General features: G+C 38.5%; 1 protein-coding gene across 7 annotated transcripts in view; it reads right to left on the bottom strand.

Annotated features, from left to right (window-relative positions):
* LOC132822968 (band 4.1-like protein 1) overlaps positions 1-21,430 on the bottom strand; it is a 341,878-nt gene that overhangs the window by 31,213 nt on the left and 289,235 nt on the right. For 6 of the 7 annotated variants that reach the window (XM_060836432.1, XM_060836430.1, XM_060836437.1 and 3 more), the window contains exons 10-12: positions 20,157-20,254; positions 11,362-11,537; positions 3,208-3,392 (exon numbers count right to left, since the gene is read on the bottom strand). In XM_060836432.1, the coding sequence (XP_060692415.1) occupies positions 3,208-3,392; positions 11,362-11,537; positions 20,157-20,254 (459 nt within the window). The remainder of the gene's footprint in view (positions 1-3,207; positions 3,393-11,361; positions 11,538-20,156; positions 20,255-21,430) is intronic. The other variant, XM_060836433.1, reaches the window with a different exon arrangement.

The following is a 21,430-nucleotide window of genomic DNA, read 5'->3' as shown; positions in this document are numbered from 1 at the left end:
GGAATGTGTGTTACACTTGGGAATGTTATTTTGGTTTGCACTCTGTTTCCAATATCAACTTTTTCTACAACTAGTTAACAGACAACAATGGAGTATGAAAAGTGTACCACCACACACTTAATATTTGCCTTTCTTTGCTTCAGTTACAATACTTATTGAGGGTAAGTAATATGATTAGAGGAATACCTTTCCCAATCACATTCATGTAGCTAAAGAAAGCAGCGCAAAAATGAAAAGTGTAGTCTTTGCAGTTCTCCATTAATTCACGTCAGATGAGTCCAAGTATTGCTGAGGATTTTAGTGGCTGGAGGAGATTACAGGGAAAAGGGAACAGACCATTTGCAAATTGGAAACCAAAGAGTAGAATTTTAAAATCACGAAGTTTCTTCACCCAGAGCTAATAAAGGTCAGTGAGCATAGGGTCAATAGGTAAATGGAGCCTGCTGCAATTTAAGACAGGTAGTAGCATCTTGGATTGTCTCAAGGTTGTTACATTGGAGACTAACAGGGTTGTGTTCAAATATTCAAATCTAGAAGTAACAATGGCATGGATGAGGATTTCAACAGCAGATGAGCTGAAACAGGGTTGAATAGGATTGGAAGTGTATCTCCAAGTCAAATATTGCATTCCAGTTGCAAATAGTCTTGATTAATCTTAGATAGTTGCCAGGGAGAGGGATGGAATAAGTAGCTAAGAAATGGCTTCAATCTTTCCAATACTTGACGAGATGAAAATTCTGCACATCCAATAACATGTAAGAGAAGCATCTTAATAGGTTGGCAACTGCAGGTGTGAAAAAGGTGGTAGTCACGTAGTAATCAGTGTCTATGTGAAAACTAATGCTGTCCTTTGGGGTGTTATCGCTGAGTGGCTGAGGAAAAGGAGTGGGCAGGGATAGATGATTGGACAACACCAGAGGTAAGACAGCTTGAGCAGGAAGAGAAACCATCCCAAGTGAGACTCTCGGACTAATTAGGCAGTTAAAAATGGAACCAGGTGAGGACATTCCATCCAGCTGAATAGCAATGGCAAGGTGTTAAGGAAAGATGTGTCAATGGTAGTGTAAAAGGCTACAACAAGAAAAATGAAGGCGGCAAGTTTCCCTTTGATACAGGTCACATGATAAAACTGTAATACAGATTTTGTCTATTTGGAAAATGGATCCATAAAGTTTGAAGATGTACACTGTCATAGCTGTGGCTTATAGAAACTTTTTTTTTGTTTGTGTCTAAAGTAATACTTGATTATCTGGATTGGGAATCAGAGTTGTGATTGTATTCCAACAAAGGCTATGCTAGATCCATAACTACTTCTGTGGCCTGGTCATATATTTTGTTATGAAATGCTTCTGCGAATTGTCTTGTCATATTTCATTATACAGAAGGTGGTATATAAATATACGAAGTTTTAACCTCAAAAGTGGTCAGGCTTCGGACAAGTGGTGGTGGTGTGGGGGGTGCGGTTGAAGTGTCGGAGAAAACTGAACCAAAATCAGAATCTGACCATTTATGGTCACAACAGAAGTAGCAGAGTGACCTATTTCTCATTCAAAGCAAAGTCAGCTAACAGCTAGGTCTGGGGAGGATTTAAAACACAGGAGGCAAGTGCTTTTCATGTCAGTTGTAAAATCCAGCATACTTGGTTCCTGTGACCAGACACTCACTAACCCTTTGTATTTTTACCCAATGTTTCCCATGCCAACTTTCCTTAGTTAGCTAGTGGTTTTTGACTGGTACAGACTCAATAGGTCACTGGCCTTTTTCTGTGCTGTTGACCACTGTGACTATGACTCCCTCTCTACAGGCTTCCAAACTACACCTAATGCAACCACGTTCACTCTACTCCGTGAACTGCAATGTCAGAATCAGCTCAGTCAGACAACGAGTGAAATGACTTGAAATGTCTAGGGTGGCACGGTGGCACAGTGGTTAGCACTGTTGCCTCACAGCGTCAGAGACGCGGGTTCAATTCCTGCCTCAGGCGACTGACTGTGTGGAGTTTGCACGGTCTCCCCGTGTCTGCGTGGGTTTCCTCTGGGTGCTCCGGTTTCCTCCCACAATCCAAAAATGTGCAGGACAGGTGAATTGGCCATGCTAAATTGCCCGTAGTGTTAGTGGTAAATGTAGGGGAATGGTTCTGTCTCCACGCTATAAGTAATCTAATCTTATCTTTGTAATGCATCAAATATACAGGATATTCTGATATGAATATCGTATATGGGTATAGCAATAGCATTGTCAGCAGCTGCAGTATCCAGCATCTACCTACAGGAGTTAGCAAAATTAAGCCTGACTAGAACATTTTCTGTATTTAATGCTGAATGCAATTGCTTCTCTACATCTCTGATTATGCTGTACTTAATTTTTCGTATTGTTCTCTACTGTCTCTAATTTCGATGTACACTTTACGCACCATGTTAGATGGCAGGCTATCATCAATCTGCTGTAACCTCCCTTCCTCTCTGGCTTCTTGATGCCACTTGTTATTGAGCATTGTTTTGGTCATCAGCAATGTCCTCTCTAAGCCTCACAGTCATGTAGCAATCAGAAGTTACCATACAGGCCATAGTTCACAAGCTGACCCAATTAAACCATCAGGTGTGTGCAAGCCCACACAGAAAATGTTAATGGGTTATATGCACTTTTATGAATCACTTGCAGGCTATGGAAAAATAGGGATATGTTGGTGTCAGTAACATTTTCAAGCAGTTCTAAGTCAAACTGTGTAAACACAAAAGATCGCCCTACTAACATTTTAATGCTCATCTTGGAAAAGAACTCATTCCCTACAAGTATGAAATTGACCATTTCCTTTCCCAGATAACTTCTAGAGTTTTACTCATGATGCTGCAAACTGGCTTGAGTCAGGAGCAATTTTGGGTTTCCATCAGGAACTATGTTTGTTCACCCTGACAATATTCCTCAGAACTAGCATACTTGGTGGTCCTATACCACCAGAATCAGCTGAATTTGAATAGAGTCCCAGCAGTGAACTTGGACTGCGTGCAAACCTAGGTCTTTCATTATGCTGTCTGATTTGCATTAGGCACAACAGCATAAAGTATTTATTTACATAAACATGCTACTCTACCAGGCGAGACACTAATCTGCTTTGTAATTCCACATAATCCCACTAATCGAGTACAGTGAACTGTTAACAACCAAAATGATTATCTGCATCAAAATTAAAATTTCAACATTGTGTACCTTCATTTCTTTAATTTTTGTTGGTGTGGTCACTTCCTCATTTTTTTCTGACTTCTGGGAGGATTTCTTGCTGTCTGACTGTGTTGTGTCTGGAGTCTCTGTCCTTGAAGTTTCGCTTGCGTCTTTTGTTGACTCTTTCAAAAGTGCATCGTGATTTTCCCCAACTGAAGCTGGACGGAAAAACTCTGCAAGTCAGAATATCTGACGTAAAATGTGGTCATTATACTCTAAAATATTCCATAGAAGTCACAGGCAAATGGAATGAATCTGATACAAGGGCAATTCAAACAGCAATTAGTTTAACCTGGGAATGGGTTGATCAATCTTTGAACAAATAATCAATGATAAAGAGGTGCCAATTCCTAATAGGGTTCAAATACTTGGTGCATCCAGGAAGTGTACCAATTTCTGAGGCTCACCGAAAAGAGGCTAATCAGGGTTTGCATGGCTATTTTATAACTTCACTGCCAAATGCACAAAAATTGGGCACACCATGTACATCAGAATGGGTTTTTGCCAATTCAGAATGGAACTATTGTAGGAGATTTTCTTTTCTCCAAACATCATGACATTACCAATTGATATTTGACATGCCATTTTTAAATCTTTGCATCATATTTTTCTAAATTTCGACTTGGGTGAGGAGTTTAAGGATTGTACTTATTCCACCGAAGTCTATAATTAATTGTAAAATCAAGAACACCACACAATGGGGAGGCTGAAGAAGTGTAATGCACTTGATTAACTAACCTGTAAACGCAAAGCATTCTGTGAGCTATCTCCACTGCCCGAACAAAGAATAATAAGGAGCTTTGTTCGGTCACTGGTCAGAGCCATGTCACCCTATAGTGGCAGGCTGCTTTGCTTACACTGCATGCTGTGGCAAAGCAGTGTCTGGTCAGCTTTACTTAAATTGAAAACCCTCATCCCTCTATTTCCTGCTGAGTTTCTTAAGGAGGGTTTGGCTTATTAAGCATCAAAGCCTTTTCACGTCAGTGTAAAAAAATAGTAAGTTGTTTCTGATGTCCTCAGATTAAGACTCCTCAATTCTTCTCCCTGTTTACACTATTTTAAAGCTGCCTAGTGCAAGCAGGATACAAAATACAGGGAGAGTAGCAAGCAATGATAGCGACGAGAACACACTATACGTGCATGGTCATGATGTGTATCATGTGCCTGCAGTGAAACGTTGCCAGCAATCATTTGTCCCATCTAGTCAAATGGACTTTGTGGCCATTGAGCATCAACTAATGGAATTGTATTTAAAATTACCTGGATTGCTTTGTCACAGCTAACAGGAGATTGAGGGCAAATCTGGTAGCCACCCAGCCATTCCTGAATGGGTTCGGAATGCCAGTTCAATGCAATTTTTCCAGTTTTATAATGTTGTGAAATAGATCACTGATACCCTGGTGAAAACGTGGGGGATGACTTTCCATAATACTTACTTTAATGTGGAGATAGGAAGAGCAGCAGTGCTCTTCCCAGCTACACAATACTGAGGTAAGCTAAATTCCACTTCCACCTGTCTCAGTCTCCTTCCTATATAGTTTACCTACAGACTAATGCCACATTAGTGGCAGAATTTTTCCAAGGTTGGTAAATGGTATTAACAACGACAGTTTGGCAATTTTATATTGAGGTGCCCTAAATTTTAAAGTGCAGTGGGCCTCCAAATGTATCCCCGCCCCAACAAAGAATTCAGTTTCAAGCCTTAACTTATCTTTTCTATTGCCACCTCATTAGTCAGTGTTAAACAACTATTGTTCATAAACTATCATGTACTTGAGGGGAAGCTTGACAAGCAATCGAGAAGGAAGAGAACCCAGGATTATGATGATTGCTTCAGGTGTTAGACCAAGTTTTCTTTTGTGCTCTCTTCCTACATAACCAATATTTAATTGATACTACTCAAGATCAAGTGTATTTTCAACAATATTTCTATAGCCAAAAGTCTACATCGCCTGGCCTTCATTAAAATAGGTAACAGACAAGTGAACTAATATAAGTTTTAAAATTTAGGAAGAGGTTTCATGGAGAATGTTCCATTTTACAGGGAAGATCATACCTGGGGGTCATCAATAGAGAAAGTTAACAACAAATCCTGCAGAGAATCTAAACCAAAAACTTCTTTACTCAAAGAATGGAAAGAATGTGGAACTTGCTACCACAGGGAGTGGTTGAAGTAAATAGTAGAGATTCATATAAAGTAAGCTAGCGAGCGAAGGAGACAGGAACAGAGGATTACAATGATTGACTTAGATGAGGAGGGTTGTGAGGAGACTCAAATGGAATATAAATATCAGTACAGATTGGTTGGTTGAATTGCCAGTTTTGGTGCTGTGCATCTGATGTATTGTTGTCCAAGCAATGAGAATGAGAGTTGTTGATTAACCATGTGTGTTTGACTAAAACATAACTAATGTAAGGTTCAAATTTACAAAGACCCAGGATTTAACCATACTATGCATTTAAATTGTGGAAATAGTAAAATCTCGTATTTGCATTTTTAAGAATGAATAAGCCAATCAGATTGATTCAAAGAATTATTGAATATGACAGGATAGAAATAGATTTTTAAAAAATCCAAATCTTACTTTCCTACACCACCAAATAAATATTATTTTTTTCAAACATCCGCCAATTTCTTATGAAAAAAATTCATGGACACTGGTTGAGTGGCAGATAATTCCATATTCTAATCACTGCCCCCATGAAGAATTCAGTTTCAAATCTTACCTTATTTTCTGTTTTTTTTATTGCTACCTCATTAGTCAGTGTAAACAACTATTTTTCATAAACTATCACGTACTTAAGGGGAAGCTGGACAAGCAATTGAGGAGGAGGAAAACCCAGGATTATGATGATTGAGTTTCATCACATCTCTCCTCATCTAATCTAAGTTCAGCACCATCCTTGACATTCAGACGCTAATGCAGACCATGTCTTAATGCACCAAGACCTTGAGCAACAATACCGGGGTTGACAAGTGCTAAGTAAATTCATGGCCACAAGGTGCAAAGCAATGACCTTCAGCAGGAAGAGACCAACCAATGCCTCTTGACATTCAAAGGTATCACCCACTACCAAAATCCTGGAGGTTTCCATCAACCAGAAAGTGAGCTGGACTAGCCTCATAAATACTATGAATCTAAGTGCAGATGTGATGGAATTCTCCCCATTTGTCCAGATGCCTACAATCAGGAAGCTCGACACGATCCAGTACAAACTAGCCCACTTGATTGGCACTAAATTCGAAGACATGCAGTCCCTCCACCACTCCACACACAGTAGCAGCAACGCATACCAACTATAAAACGCATTGCAGAAATTCAGCAGGGCAGCACCTTCCAAACCTGCAACCACTACCATCCAAAAGGACAAGAAACATGGGAATACTAGAACCTTCAAGTTTCTCTCCAAACCACGAGCCATCCACGCTTGAAAATATATTGCCATTCTTCAATTTTGCTAAGTTAAATTTATGGAACTCCCTTCCTAACGACATTAATTCAAAAACACATCTCACCACCACTTTCTGGGCAATAAGAGCCCAGCTAGCAAAGTCCATATTTCTTGAATAAATAAAATGAAATCATAGCCTTGAAGATTCTCATTAAGTCACTTCTTCATATTCTCTGCTCAAGTAAAAAAATACCACAACTTTTACATTCTGCCTACATAACTGTCAGCCCTCTTCCCTTTTCACTACTTTGTGATTTGTGCAGCCCATTTAACATATCACACAAGTAATTTAAACTACTGTATATGAGCTAATATGAACATGTTGGGTCTGGGTATCCCTTGCAGAACCATCACTCACACATACTTAAATATTTTATATTTCATTGCTGCACAGTGCGCTTTGAAAAGCGGTCCAAGCACGCAGCACCAATGCACCTTGCCCCTAGCAATTTGCCGCTGGCATTCACTATCCCTGGCTTCAAAATAAAGGGAAATGATCTACATCTCCTATCTCACAGTTTAATGCTACCAACAGAACCAGCTAGTTCATTTTAGACCCGTGCTATAATAATTTCACATAAAAAGCATGTCAGCCAGTGAAAAATAAGGGCTCTTTAAATTAACATTACAATGCTCAAGTATTATGAAACAATGAATTAATTGTAGGTAGAGCACATTTTATTCAGGCATGAATCTGCAATATTCCCTGACTTGCCAAGATGAGGCAGTAACCAGTCATTCTGTTGTGCCGAGAAGGGCACAACATAAGTCATGTATGGCAGAAGTTAGCATCTCTACCAAAAGGACAAACAGGGGATTTTATTTGGGAGGGGCTGTTAAAAGAAGAAGTGATTTTTTTGAAACAATAATCGAAGCAGAATGCATAATGACTTTTGGATGGAAGTGAATATGCTTATGAAAGAATAAGTGAATTCAATGGGTGAGAAGTTATCGGATAAGATCATGGATATATGTTTGAGAGTTCTAATATAGGAGGCTATTCATACTATCAAACCTATGATGTGAATTTCTAAGTTGAACAAGGAATATAGAATAAGCAGAAAGAACACTTTACAACAGATATGGGAGAGGGGAAGAGCAAAGAGAGAGTGAGAGGCAAAGATGGAGAAAGATAGAGAAACAGAGAGAAAAAGAACCTTGATGTTTTTCAGTTTTGAGTCTTTTGTGTGTACTGTACGATATTGTCCAAATACAATAAATTGTGAATTTGCACAGAGTTATAGCAATTGCAAAATACAGTTTTCATCTGCTGAGAGCATTACCTATTTATAAAATGCAGGTTGAAAGCTCGAATAGATTCAGGTTTAATCATCTTCCAAAATTCTATACATTTTGGAATAATTCCTGCAGATTGGCAGCCAGCAAATATCACCCACTAATTAAGAAAGGAGCAAACGGGCAAGAAAAAGCAGGGAAAAGTAAAACTATAAAGTCTTTCATGAGTATGAAGGAAAATGCTATAATATATCAAAAAGAACAGGGTAAATGGGCAGTTGAACAATAATGATCTAATTGGGAATAGTCAGCATGAATTTGAAAATGGAAAATCATGTATGACAAAGTTGAACTTCTTGGTAATGGTACTATCAAAATTGATGGAGGGGAGTAGATGGATGTGGTATATTTGGATTTCAGAAGGTTGGTTAGAAAAACAAAAACACACGGTAAAGGAGGTAACGTACTGGCATGGATTAAAGATTTGGCTAACAGACAGAAACCAGAGTAGGAATAAATGGGCCATTCCCAATTGACAGACTGTGACTAGTGGGGTACAGCAAGGGTCAGTGCTTCCGCCTCAGCTGTTCACAATATAGATCCATTGTTTGGACTGGGAACCAACAAGTGATACTTTCAAATTTGCAAATGATACAAAACAAGCAGGAGTGTCTATTATGAAAAGGAATTTCAGGAGGTTTTGTGATTGGGCAAGAACATGGCAGATGGAATGTAATGTTGAAAAACGTGAGGCTATTCTCTTTGGTAGGAAGGACAAATGCTCAGAGTATTTCTTACATGGTGAGAGGTCGGAAAGTACAAATGTGCAAAGGGACTTGGGTGTCCTTGTCAATAAGTCACTAAAGCAAAAATGTAGGTGCAGCAAGCCATTAGTCAGGCTAATGGAACCCTTTATCATAACAGGATCTGAGTACAGGTGTAATGAAATCTTGCTTCAATTGTATAAGACTTTGATTATACCACACCTGGAGTACTGTACACAGCATGGGTCTCTTTATTTCAGTGAGGGTATTATTGCCATATAGGGAGTGCAACAAAGGTTCACCCGACCGGTTCCCAGGATGATGAGATTGTCCCATGAAGTGAGATTTAGCAAATTGAGTCTGCATTCTCTCGCTGCCAAACAATGAGAGGTGATCTTCTTGAATCCTACGTAATACCTATAGGGATGCAAGTAAGAGGTTTCTCCTAGTTGGGAGATTTGGAACTGTTTAAAAATAAAAGCAATGCCATTTAGAATAGATGAGAGGAGAAATGTTTTTATCAGAATGGCAAATTTTGGAATTCTCTGTCCCCTAGGGGTGTGGAAGTCCACGTTTGGAGTATATTTGAAGTAGACATTGATAAATTTTGATTATCAAGGGTGCCTAAAAAAGGGAGGGGGCATGGTGGCTCAGTGTTTAGCACTATTACCACACAACACTAGGGACTCAGATTTGATTCCAGCCTTGGGTGACTGTTTGTGTCGCGTTTGCACGTTCTCCCATGTCTGTGTGGGTTTTTGCTGGGTGCTCCAGTTTTCTTACCCAGTCTATACATGCAGTACAGGTGGATTGCTAAATTGCCACAAGTGTCCAGGGATGTGCAGGTCAGGGGGATTAGTCAGGGTTAAGGATATAAGGTGCGGGGATGGGGGGGTGATGCACTTTGGAGGGTCAGTGCAGATCCAATGGGCCAAATAACCCTCTTCTCTATTGTCAGGATTCTAGGGTTCTAAAAGGCTATGGAGTTAGTGTGCGTAAAAAGCATTGAAGTGTTCGATCAGCCATGATCATTTTGAATGGTGGAGTTGGTGCGGTGGGCTGGATATTCTACTCCAGTTCTTAATGCTATTATTTTTGACTATGAAGTATTTAAGTTCACATCATTTTCTTTGTTTGTAATTATTGTTATTATTATTGTTAAATTATTAGATATTATTAAACTATTGTTAGTAATAAACAAGCTTGTACAATTAATCTCAGACATAGAGTACCTCTTGCTGTTTACCAAAGCCACCATTTATAAAGTTAAATGTAACTTCAAATAATAAAACACTGCACTGCATGATATTGCACCACAAAATGAAACACAGCAAATGTATACACTTGTTATACTAACAAGGTGAAGATGGTTAAAAAGTTAAATTTAACAAAATGGTTAAATTTTTATTTTGATTGTTAAATCAAGCCTCTGTAAATTCACAAGCTGTCAAGACATAGTGAATATTTAAATAACTAATAATGTTTAATCTAAGAAATTGATCACTGTCCAGACTGGAATAAAGTGCATTGCTTTATGAGTTCTCAGAATGATCAAATTTGTCTCATTGTCAGCAGCATCTGCAATCCAGGATCAACATTAACAACAACTTCTTTTGTCAACTTTTTTCATTGTGTCGAAAATGTGCTTCTTCAGTCAAATGCATTTTGTCTCAATGTAGACTGTGTGTCATATTCAGACCCTTCCAGTTTGCATATTATTTTTTAAAAAATGGCTAAGGCAGGGGATAGGATTGCATTAAAGTGATGCTGAAAGCATAATTTCCTTTGGATTTTTACCCCTTCCAACTACTGTGCTGAAATGAATTGGAATTCTGAAAGTGACTGTTCCATCTGGCCTGTCTTTCATGCCTGTTTTTGTCAGTTACTTGCAATTATTGAACTATTATCTTCATTCATAGCTGGAAAAATCATCCTTTAAATGGACCATGTCAAGTCATTTGTACCATGAAAGATTATCTAGACAGCTCTTAATGCTCTTCAAAAATACTCCATTAGTCACAAAACAAAGATGTATCCTTTGAAAGAAAATTATCAAAGTGTTTACAGCAGAGTGTACTCCTGCACCAGAAAATCCAAACTAGCTCAGGTGATTCAGAAGGTTATGTCTTTTTGAGTTGATTTTAATTATTTACACTGCAGCACTTCACACTTAGGAAGAAGTCCTCTTTTGGGAACAAAAGTACACTATAGGGCGAACCCCGTATCTGCAGGTACGATTACTGTGGTTTACCGCGACCCGAATATATTATAGGGAATGTTCCAGAATCAGGGACCAAGAAGCTGCTGGTAAGGTACATTTCCCACTTAAATTAATGGGTTCGCACCTATCCGCAGCTTTGGGCTTCCGTGGTAGGTCTTAGAATGTATACCCCGTGCTTTGGGAGACCACTGTACACTGTTTCCTATTTTACCCCTTTATCATGAAGAGTACAAAACAAAAAGAAAGTGGAATCAAAGCAATGAATCAAAGAAATGCATCTAGCTCTGGTGCAGGTGGTGGCACAACAGATACTGTAAGCTCAGTGGTTTTCTCATGGACAAAGATTTCTCAGATTCACCACCAGTTTATGCAATACACAGTTGTAGCGCAGACTTAATAGGTCTCCTTTATAGCACTCGTGGTAAATATTTGTGATGGCACAGTCCAAACGTCAAATAAAAATCATACCTCCATCTAGACTCCTTGACATTGTATATCTTTTGCTTGAGGAGCGTTCAAAATAGGGTGCCGGCCGATCAATTAAAGCACTGGCTTGCCTTGTTTGAGCCTGTGTACGCCCACTATAACGGAACTTTGAGCCCATCACAAGGAATCCCTTAGGTGGTGGCTCAGGGGACACAAGTCTACAAGGAAGGTAACGAACACAATTATTACAAACAAAACCTTGGGCCATCACTTAAATAACCTTCAAAATTAATTGCAATGAGAAAATGTCACAATTCTCATTCGCATCTGTAGACAGAAAACTTCAACATGCTTCAAAAGGAGTAGGATCAGGGAAAAGTCAATAATGAACCAAGGAACTATTAGGATGGCTGAAAGTTGGGACAAAAAAGATAATATTGTTATGGAGTGCCTCAAAAGTGGGGGGGGGGGGGGGGGGCGAACAGAGACAGAATTAGAGAATGTGTGTGAGAGACAGAGAGAGAGAAACAGACAGAGAGAGAAGCAAATAAGCTTGTGAATTGAATTCCACAATGATTGCAGGCCAAGGTGCATTATTGGAGGTGTACATAAGAGTGAGTCAATGGAGAGATTCGTCATTGAATGTTAATACACTAAAGAATATAAGCTAAATGAAGGTCAGCAATGACTGTGACACTGAGAGTGCGAGTTTAAAAGAAAATCATACAGTCTCTTTCACAATCATACAATGCCTCAAAATATTTTACTGCAAAAGTATTTAATTGACTGTGAAACTGCACTGGTAACATAGCAAACAAGGGAGCCAATTTGTGCACTTCAAGATTCCAGAAACAGCATTGTGGTAATGACCAGATAGTCTATTTTTTTTTTGCAATATTGCGATCAATACTTAAAAATAATATGTTCTTTACCTAAATAGTGCTAGGAGTTCCTTTATATCCATTTGAGAGGGCAGACAGGTCTTCATTACCTAAGATCAAAACTTAGATAAAATCCAGGCAGTCAAATTCTACATTGGTGGAACTTCAGGATGCTAGGGATTTCTCCCAAGTAGAGCTTGGAAGACCAACAAGTGTTGCAAAAGTTGAGTGTAGTGGTGGTCAAGAGCATCGAGGAGGAAACAGGAGGGATTATACTCAACTTACAACTCTGATAATGATCCAAATTTTGCAAACTGTGCTGAAATGACACTGATCATTGCTACCCAGCTCTCTGGATGGACTTTTCCTTTCTCAACCTGAGTTTGAATCTGGTACTAAGTATTTCTCTTCTGAACAACACTGTGGATGTATCCTCACTGCATACACTGCAACAGTGCAAGATGGCAGCTCATCACCAACTTCTCAAGGCCAAGTAGGGATGGGCAATATACACTGGCTGAGCCAAAGATGCCTACATCTCAATGAAAATAAAACAATCTTAAGGGCTCTCCAGGCATCTTGCAGGATAAACAACCTACAGCATGAAAAGATTCCTAGCCTGTCAGCCAGGAAATTAAATCGCTATCTGCATCTCAAAATTCTGCTTCACTCCCTAACCCACCATCTCCTCCCTCGAACCTGTAGCTCCCCAAAAGCTCACAGCTAGTCCTAAAGAAGGGTTATACTCAAAACGTTGACTTCATCACCACCTGATGCTGCCTGGCTTGCTGTGTTTGTCCAGCCAGGAAATTAAATGAATTGATTATTTTTCACTTATCTTCTAAATACTACTATATAATAAAACAATTGGGACATTAATATTAGATAATTAAGTCTAAAAACTTAAAAACATCAAAAATCTTGCTTTTTTTTAATATGGAAAAAAAAACAAAAGTAATATAAATATAAAATTAGTTTTCAGAGAGCAAACAGATTCACCATGTCATTCTGGCATTTTATACAGTTAAATCCCAGTTAGACATGATTATCAATGTGTTTTCAGGGTTTTATTTTGCAACAGCAATATTACAGCAGAAAAAGCAAAGTTCTCATCGGTTCAATGATTTCAAATTGATTACAGTATACAGGAACTTCAGCAGCACACTCAATGGTGAAGCATAAGATAGACAACAACGTCTAGTTTCTTGTATTTAACAACACCTGCGTGAACTCCAGAAACCAGAGTCATTTTCAGGGATGTAGTGAGGAATGTTGACAGTTTCATGTCACTTTTAATTCAAAATTCAGGCCGATGCCATAATCGGCTTATTCTCGATGTATGGCTAAAAACAAGATCATGAAATGAAATTTTTTCCTCCGTTCAGTAATTGTGCAGAGTCTGCCTGCAGCTTTCCAACAATGTCTCAGGGTGACTGCTGACTGTAAGTGATACCATTATTAAAGTCATCAAAGCTCCTCTGATGGGCTCATTTTTCTAAAATCCAATGTTATGTCTGATTGCATCTAATTACAATTGTAATCTTTGGTTTAAAAGGAAAACTGCAGCTGCTTTCTGCTGACACCAATGCACCTACAAACTATTCTGTTCTCATTTATTTGTGGAAACTGCAAATAAAATGTTTTTTAATCTTCACTGTCATTGCTTTGTTTCCAATTATTTATAATTGTTCATGTTGTTGAAAATATTGTCTTCTTCATTGCAGGTTCTTTATAAAAAATATTAAAAAGAATGAAGCAGGCAGCCTTGTCCCCACACTCAACCACAGTAAGCAAACAAACTTCTCACTCAAAAGTTTCTTGCAAAAAGTCAATAATGGGATTGGCTCTGGCCATAAGGTTAAAGCCTCCGAATCTCCACTTGCTCCCTCATGAGTAGACTTAAGTTAGGGGTGGATGTAGAACATGGAGAACATCAAGAAAACAAAGTCAGAGAAAGAAAACTGATTATATCACAGTGAAAGGGTAAAAAAACAAAAAAAAACAAACAAATTTAATTACACAATCTTTCCAATCTTCTGTTAAATCGACACAGCAAGGATTGTCACTACATAAATGTGTGCAGTGTAAATAAGCATTTGTGAATCATTGGTCTTGGAAAGTACACTTGTGGAATCCATCATCACATTGATCCAAGTAAACAGACTTTCATGTTAGATATGCTGTAATTCTTTCATCACCTTAATATCTTCATCTGTAGATGGTCAATTGACAGTGAGAGTAAGAAACAGTGTCATTGGAGGGAGAGGCATTCGACACAGTTCTCTTCAGCTAGGAGTGAGAATCCAGACAGCTATGCCTGCTCTGGGCTGGACAGGAACTAGCAGTGAGAAGGGATACACCAATGAACTGGGAGGATGAACACAGAGGTCCTGCAATCGGAAGTATGAACAGCTAAGGGCTAAAGTAAAAAGCAGAAACTTAACACTAATAAGCTTGGGTTAGATTCATATAGTTATACACCTCAGAAACAGACTCTTTGATCCACACAGTCCAAAATGACCATGTCTCCAAAGTAAACTTGTCTCAACTGCCTGCATTTGGCCCATATCCCTCTAAACCTTTCCTATTCATGTACTTATGACCAAATGTCTTTTAAATGTTGCAACTGTACTCGCATTCACTCATTCCTCTGGCAGTTCATTCAACTCAACCATTGTACGTAAAAAAGTTGCCCTTCATTTTTGTTTTGAATTTTTCTCCCCTGACCTTAAAAATATGCCGCCTAGTTTTGGATTCCCGCACCCAAAGGAAAAAAGCCTTGCTATTCACCTTATCTGTGCCCCTTATGATTTTAAAAACCTCTTTAAGGTGCATCCTCAACTTATGCTTCAGCCTATTTTTATAACTCAAACCCTCCATTCCCAGCAACATCCTGGTTCATCTTTTCTGTACCCTCTCCAAGTTAATAATATCCTTCCTAAAGCAGGACAGCCAGAACTGCACACAGTACTCCAGGAAAGCCTCACCAACGTCCTGTACAACCTTAACATGACCCAACTCCTGTATGCAAAGGTGTGAGAAATGAAGACAAATGTGCTTAATGTCTTCTTGACCACCCTGTTTACCTGTGGTGCAAATGTCAAAGAATTATGTACTTGTCTCTCTGTTCTACAACACTACCCAGGGCCCTATCATTGATTGTATAAACCCTGCCCTTGTTTGTTTTACCTTGTAATACCTTGCATTTATCCAAATTAAACTCCATCTGCCACTCCTCAGCCTATAGATCCAATTGCTCAAAATCTCTTTATAATATTAGACTACTTCTTCACTGTCGACTGTACCACCAATTTTTGTGTCATCTGCAAACTTACTAAGCATGCCTCCTATTTTCTCATTCAAATTATTTATATAAATGTCAAAATGCAGTGGACCCAGTGCCAATCCTTGTGGAACACTGCCAGTCACAGGCCTCCAGTCAAAAAGCACCCCTCCACCACCACCCTCTGTCTCCTACATTTAAGCCAATTTTATATCCAGTCGGCAAAGCTTACTGTGAATCCCATATGATCGAACTTTACTAAATAGACTACCATGCAGAGCCTTGTCAAAAGATTTTACTAAAGTCCATATAAACAATGTCCACTGCTCTGCCCTAAATCAATCTTTTTGGTTACTTCCTCAAAAAACTCAAATTTGTGAGACACTATTCCCCTCACACAAAACCATGCGGACAATCCCTAATCAGTCCTTGCCTCTCCAAATGCATGTAAGTTCTATCTTTCAGAATTACCTCCAACAACTTACCATCACCGAAGTCAGACTCACAGGTCTACACTTACCAAGTTTCACCTTACCTGAGCCATCAGCAAATTAGTGCAGGGAAAAACAATTAGAGTTAAGTGCATGGCTCAGAGATTGGTGTTGGAGAAATTAGTTTCCATTTATGGGATGCTGGCATCAGGACTAGGGAAAGTGGAAGCTACAGCACTGGGACAGTTGTGAGTATTGTAGTATAATTGGTGAGTCGCATAATTAGGACAAATTTAAACAAAATAGTGGAATGGGAGGGATCAAGTTTGAGTAGATGCGATAATCGATTTGAGATAACAAGGCAAAAAAGCCAGCTAGCAATAAAGGAAATGATAATCAGAACATGAGAGGTAGCAAAAGAGTGCAAAAGCATAGGAGTGCACTAGCAGATAAGACTTTGGTTACAAAGGTAGTAAAAAGGACAGTTAAAGTAATTAGTCAAATAAAGACGAACAGAAGGCAAATTGTTTACAGCAAATGAGTGATGGATGTGTAATTGGTGGAGAAAGAGCAAGATAGTGAGAGAGAAAGAGAAGTAGAGAGAACAGAACATATCTGTCCTTACTGTAGAGGAGATAAATAACGTCTCGGGTGAATATAAGTTAGGAAGTGAAAAGGAGGGAGGAACATAAAACAATTACATTCACTGGAAAAAGATCATGGGAAAATTATTCAAAGTAAAAGCTGTCAAGTTCTCAGGCCCTGATGGGCTTCATTCCAGGTCATCAACAGACATGACTGGTGAGACAGGAGATGCATATGTTTTATGATATTTTGGACAAGAGCAAATGTGACTTCTCTACTCAAGAAAGTTTGAAGGCAGTAAGGGAAGAGACAGAAAGCAGGACATCCAAGATAATTAGTTTAACATTGGAAATGGAAAAAATGCTGGAATATTTTATTAAGAGCTTATAGCAAGGCATTGAGATTGTCACAATTTACACAAAAGGGAACACATGTACTTGGGCTTTTGGAAGGTATTTGACAAGACGTCATGTCAAATATTACACAAAACAAGACCTCATGGCCAACAGGGTAACATAATAGTGTGAACAGAGGAGTGGATTTTTAGCAGGAAACAAAATGTAGGCATTAATACATAATTTTCAGCTTGGCAAGATATGAATACCATACCAAGTGGAGTATACAAGATTAGTTTTGGGTCCTCAATTGTTTTCAACTTATATTAACAACTTCGATGAAGGGAACAGATGCATGACTGCTGAACTTGCTTATGACACTAAGACAGAGAGGAAAGTTAGTTGTGAAGAGGCCATAAAAAGTTCATAAAGTTTTTTTTAAAAAAAAAGAGATAGATATACGTAGGTTGTGACAGATTAAGGAAAGGATAATGCAAACTTATCTTGGGCATAAAGAATAGAAAAGGAACAAATGAATTAAATGAATAGTGGGGATGTAGAGTTGAGTAAAAAGTGGGGTCTGCAGATGCTGGAGATCAGAGCTGAAAATGTGTTGCTGCTTAAAGCGCAGCAGGTCAGGCAGCATCCAAGGAACAGGAAATTCGACGTTTCGGGCCAGAGCCCTTCATCAGGAATCATCAGGATGTAGAGTTGAGGCCACATCAGATCAGCCAAGAACTTACTAAAGAGAGTGGAACAGACTCGGTGGGCCAAGTAACCGAATTACATTCCTAATTCTTACATCTATATACTTCTCCTTTAGATCTCTAAAATATCAGCTCATTACATTTACTGTAAGATTACGAGGTGAACTTTTTTTTAGTTAAGGGAAAGATTGTTTTTTTTTAAAATAAAATCAGAAAAATGTGCACACTATTAGTTCATGATGATTTCCTGGCATCACCCTCCAGATGCTGTTTTGAGGTTATTACAATGTAATTTGATAATCTCTTTTTAAAACAACTCATTTGGCAAATATGTATTTGCACAATTAAAACATCCATTTGTAATCATGCTTTTGCTCCCATAACACATATCAGCCTACAGTGAAATATAAGTCTACTTAAGTAAAGTAATTTTGTATAATTATCATTGAGCTAAGACAATAACTTGCAGTTACATAGAACTTTAATGCAGCAAACATCCCAAGACATTCCATTTTAAAAGGTATGGGGAGGTAGCAAAACAGACTTAACTCAAAATAAAAAATTGGAGACATGTCAGTAAAACATGGTCAGAGAAAAGCAATTTACATTTTACCTCAATAGATAATGTTGCAAAGAGGAAACACTGGGGAAAGACAAAGTGCTTTAAGGTTTTGGTGACTCTTGAGGTTTAAGATAGGGGAGCTTTCCTAGGAAGTCCAAGTTAACATTTGCAGTGCTTATTCACCCAGGATAATGGATAAAACATCAGCAATCACATGGACTTCTCTGCTCGAAAAGGCCACACTGCCAGTCTATTTGATTTTAACCAAAATTAAACACATACAATTTTTTTATAAAAGTAACAAAATGCAGTAAAATACACAAAAATAACCAAAATTTACGTGCCAGACCTAAAGCAAGAAAAAAAATCAGTTCACAGGAGATTAAATTAGCGCATATTTGTTGTACAGTTCGATAATCTTCAAGATTTTTCAGTCAACAGGAAATTCCTCTGTTAGCCTCACGGAGTTCAACTTCACGGTAAACTGAGCTAAACAGGAGTGAAATCTTTAGTTCTTATCCCAAGCAAAAGGCCTCCAGAGACTCCAAGTATACAATGGAGCATATTGTGTATTGCATGGCTAAAGGAACAGATGTTCTTACTTTGAATACTTTTTAAATGCTTTGACTATGTATAATTTGATTAGCAGCCTTGTATAAAGGACTTGCTAACCTTAAAATATTAAGGATCAGACAGCCTGGCTTGTTTTCTTGCAGACAATTTAGTTCAAGCCTCCATTTTGAATTTTCAAAAGTCAGAATCTATTGTGACTAGTCATTTCAAATCTGAATGAACTAAATACATATTTCTCCCTACAATTTGCAAAAATGATTCTCTGCATCTGCCCACATGAAAACTCATTGCCAAGTCATTAGTTGGAGATAAGGAATGCACATAACAAAAGAAAATGTGAAATATTAAAATACCTGTGTCCAAGTTCCAAAACAGCATCATCAAAATGCTACTAAGTAAATACTAGTCAATGACATTTGCGTAGCATATAACAATTCTAGCTGTGTTCAAAACTGTGTTTACATCAATGTACAAAAGAATATACTTGTAATTCAATTGTATAAGTGCAAGATATAGTTTGCATAATTAAGAACACCAAACTTAAATGAAAACTTCAGTTCAACAGAAATTCTAAAACAATTGTGAGAGAGTTTGACAAAGGTCTGTTTACAGATGAATACTAATGCCAGTACTTTAACTTTGAAAATTAAGCAGGAAACTATCACTAGATGCAAGCCCCTTTCTAAACTTTTGGTCTGAGGATACAGGATTGACAAGTAGTTTGCAAATAACTTACACAGACCTGTCCCATTAATGAATGTGAACATGAAAACAATCTTTGATGTTGAAGAAAAATCATCAGAAATACTTCAGTGATGGCTTGATACACATGTTGAATTAAAATAATGACTAATGAGGCAGTACTGGTGCTAGCATAAGAGGGAGAATTGAAAGGCTGGTTAAGTTGAGAAAAATGAGAAGTTGCAGACACATTAATTATACAATGGTTACCAGGATTGTTACTGTCAGGAAACATTAATGATAATATATTAGGATGCAGGCAAGACAGGAGAACACTGTTAGGTATGAAAGACTGAACAGGGAAATTGCAGAGGCTAATACAATCTAGGTTAACAAATATGCACAGGTCGTCAACTTTCAGACTGAGGCAGGTGGATAGAGAGGCAGAAGAAAATATTTTAACCGGAAAATGACCACACAAGATAAACTGCTGCAGGTGTTGCAAATTTTATATGTTATACCTGCCTGGTATATTTCAAACTGAGCTATAAGAGCAGTCTAATGTAATAAAACTTGCAACGTTATATGTGTGCTATGAATTCCTCATTGACAGAAAGTGTACATACACACATTCTTGTTGCTGCATAATACTCAATGTTTACATGGCTTCCAAGAGCAAATCTGGAAGGAGCCACTAACGTACGGAAAAAAGTTGGAAACATTTCCTTGAATGACTGAACAATTTGCCTAATCATTATTTAGGTGCTTTACCAATGAGTGCCTTTGCCTTCCTGTTTACCTGAAGAATGTGTGGTGTTCGATGCAGACTTTCCAGAGTCTCTTGGCAGCTCGATGATTTGGAAGCTTGAAACCAATGGTGCTTTCAAATTGTTCATACTGGAAAATGAAACAAAAATGTTAAAACAATAGAACTTCTACATTTTCAGTCAATTATTCAAGGAGAGAATGGCTATTTTCCATGGATGTCCAAAGTTGTATGTAAATATCTAATAATGTCATATCAGTTGCTAAGCCAGATTGGGTGGAGTTTCTGAGAGTGGGAAGGAGAAAGGCTAATTGATAGCTGGTTAGTTAGGGAACATAGGCAGAGGCTCATTGTCTTTCAATATGATCACAGTGGAAAGGCTCCAGTTGCATTCACACCTGGGTAAGTATGGAGCCCTCTTACTGTCTGAGATTAACACATGACAAGTGAAGTGATGGAGCACTGAAATGAAGAAATTTAATGTACTTCTAACTATTTTCTATTTTTACTTACAACCACCTCAATATGAACAGTAATGTCCTTCCATCCAGCCATATTGTGTGTTTGATTAAACAAAAACGGAAAAATGCTACAGGAACTCAGCAGATTTGGCAGCACGTGTAACGAGAGGTAACATTTTGAGTCCAGTATGGTTCTTCTTCAGAGCCTGTGTTATACGAAGTCATACTAGATTTGAAATGTTAACTGTTTTTCTCCCCACAGATGCTGTCAGACCTGCTAAGTTTCTCTAGCATTTTCTGTTTTGTTTTAGATTTCCAACATCTGTGGTATTTTGCTTTTATTTGGCTGTTTAGTGGGTCAGTTGGTCCCTGAAAACATAGATACTGTGTGACCTAGTCTATCAACAATTAACTGCCTTCCTCGTGAGCATAAATTCTCAAGGAACATCTAATAAAGATGATGAATGTTCTCAACATTCGACACTTCACAAACGTGACCACATGGCTAATAATGTTGGGGTCCGGAGAGAACAGCATGAGTGGAGACAGTGACATTAACAGCAAGGGACAAAGGTATACTGCCTGACATTAAAGTTGAAAATGTGTTGCTGGAAAAGCGCAGTAGGTCAGGCAGCATCCAAGGAGCAGGAGAATCGACGTTTCTGGCATGAGCCCTTCTTCAGGAATGAGGAAAGTGTGTCCAGCAGGCTAAGATAAAAGGTAGGGAGGAGGGACTTGGAGAAGGGGCATTGGAAGTGCAATAGGTGGAAGGAGGTTAAGGTGAGGGTGAGAGGCCGGAGTGGGGCGTGGGGGCGGAGAGGACAGGAAGAAGATTGCAGGTTAGGA

This window comes from Hemiscyllium ocellatum, chromosome 15 (genome assembly GCF_020745735.1).
Source record: "Hemiscyllium ocellatum isolate sHemOce1 chromosome 15, sHemOce1.pat.X.cur, whole genome shotgun sequence".
Classification (NCBI taxonomy): Eukaryota; Metazoa; Chordata; class Chondrichthyes; order Orectolobiformes; family Hemiscylliidae; genus Hemiscyllium; species Hemiscyllium ocellatum.
Note: the sequence above shows the minus strand (reverse complement) of the source record. Positions and strands in the feature narration are given on the sequence as shown.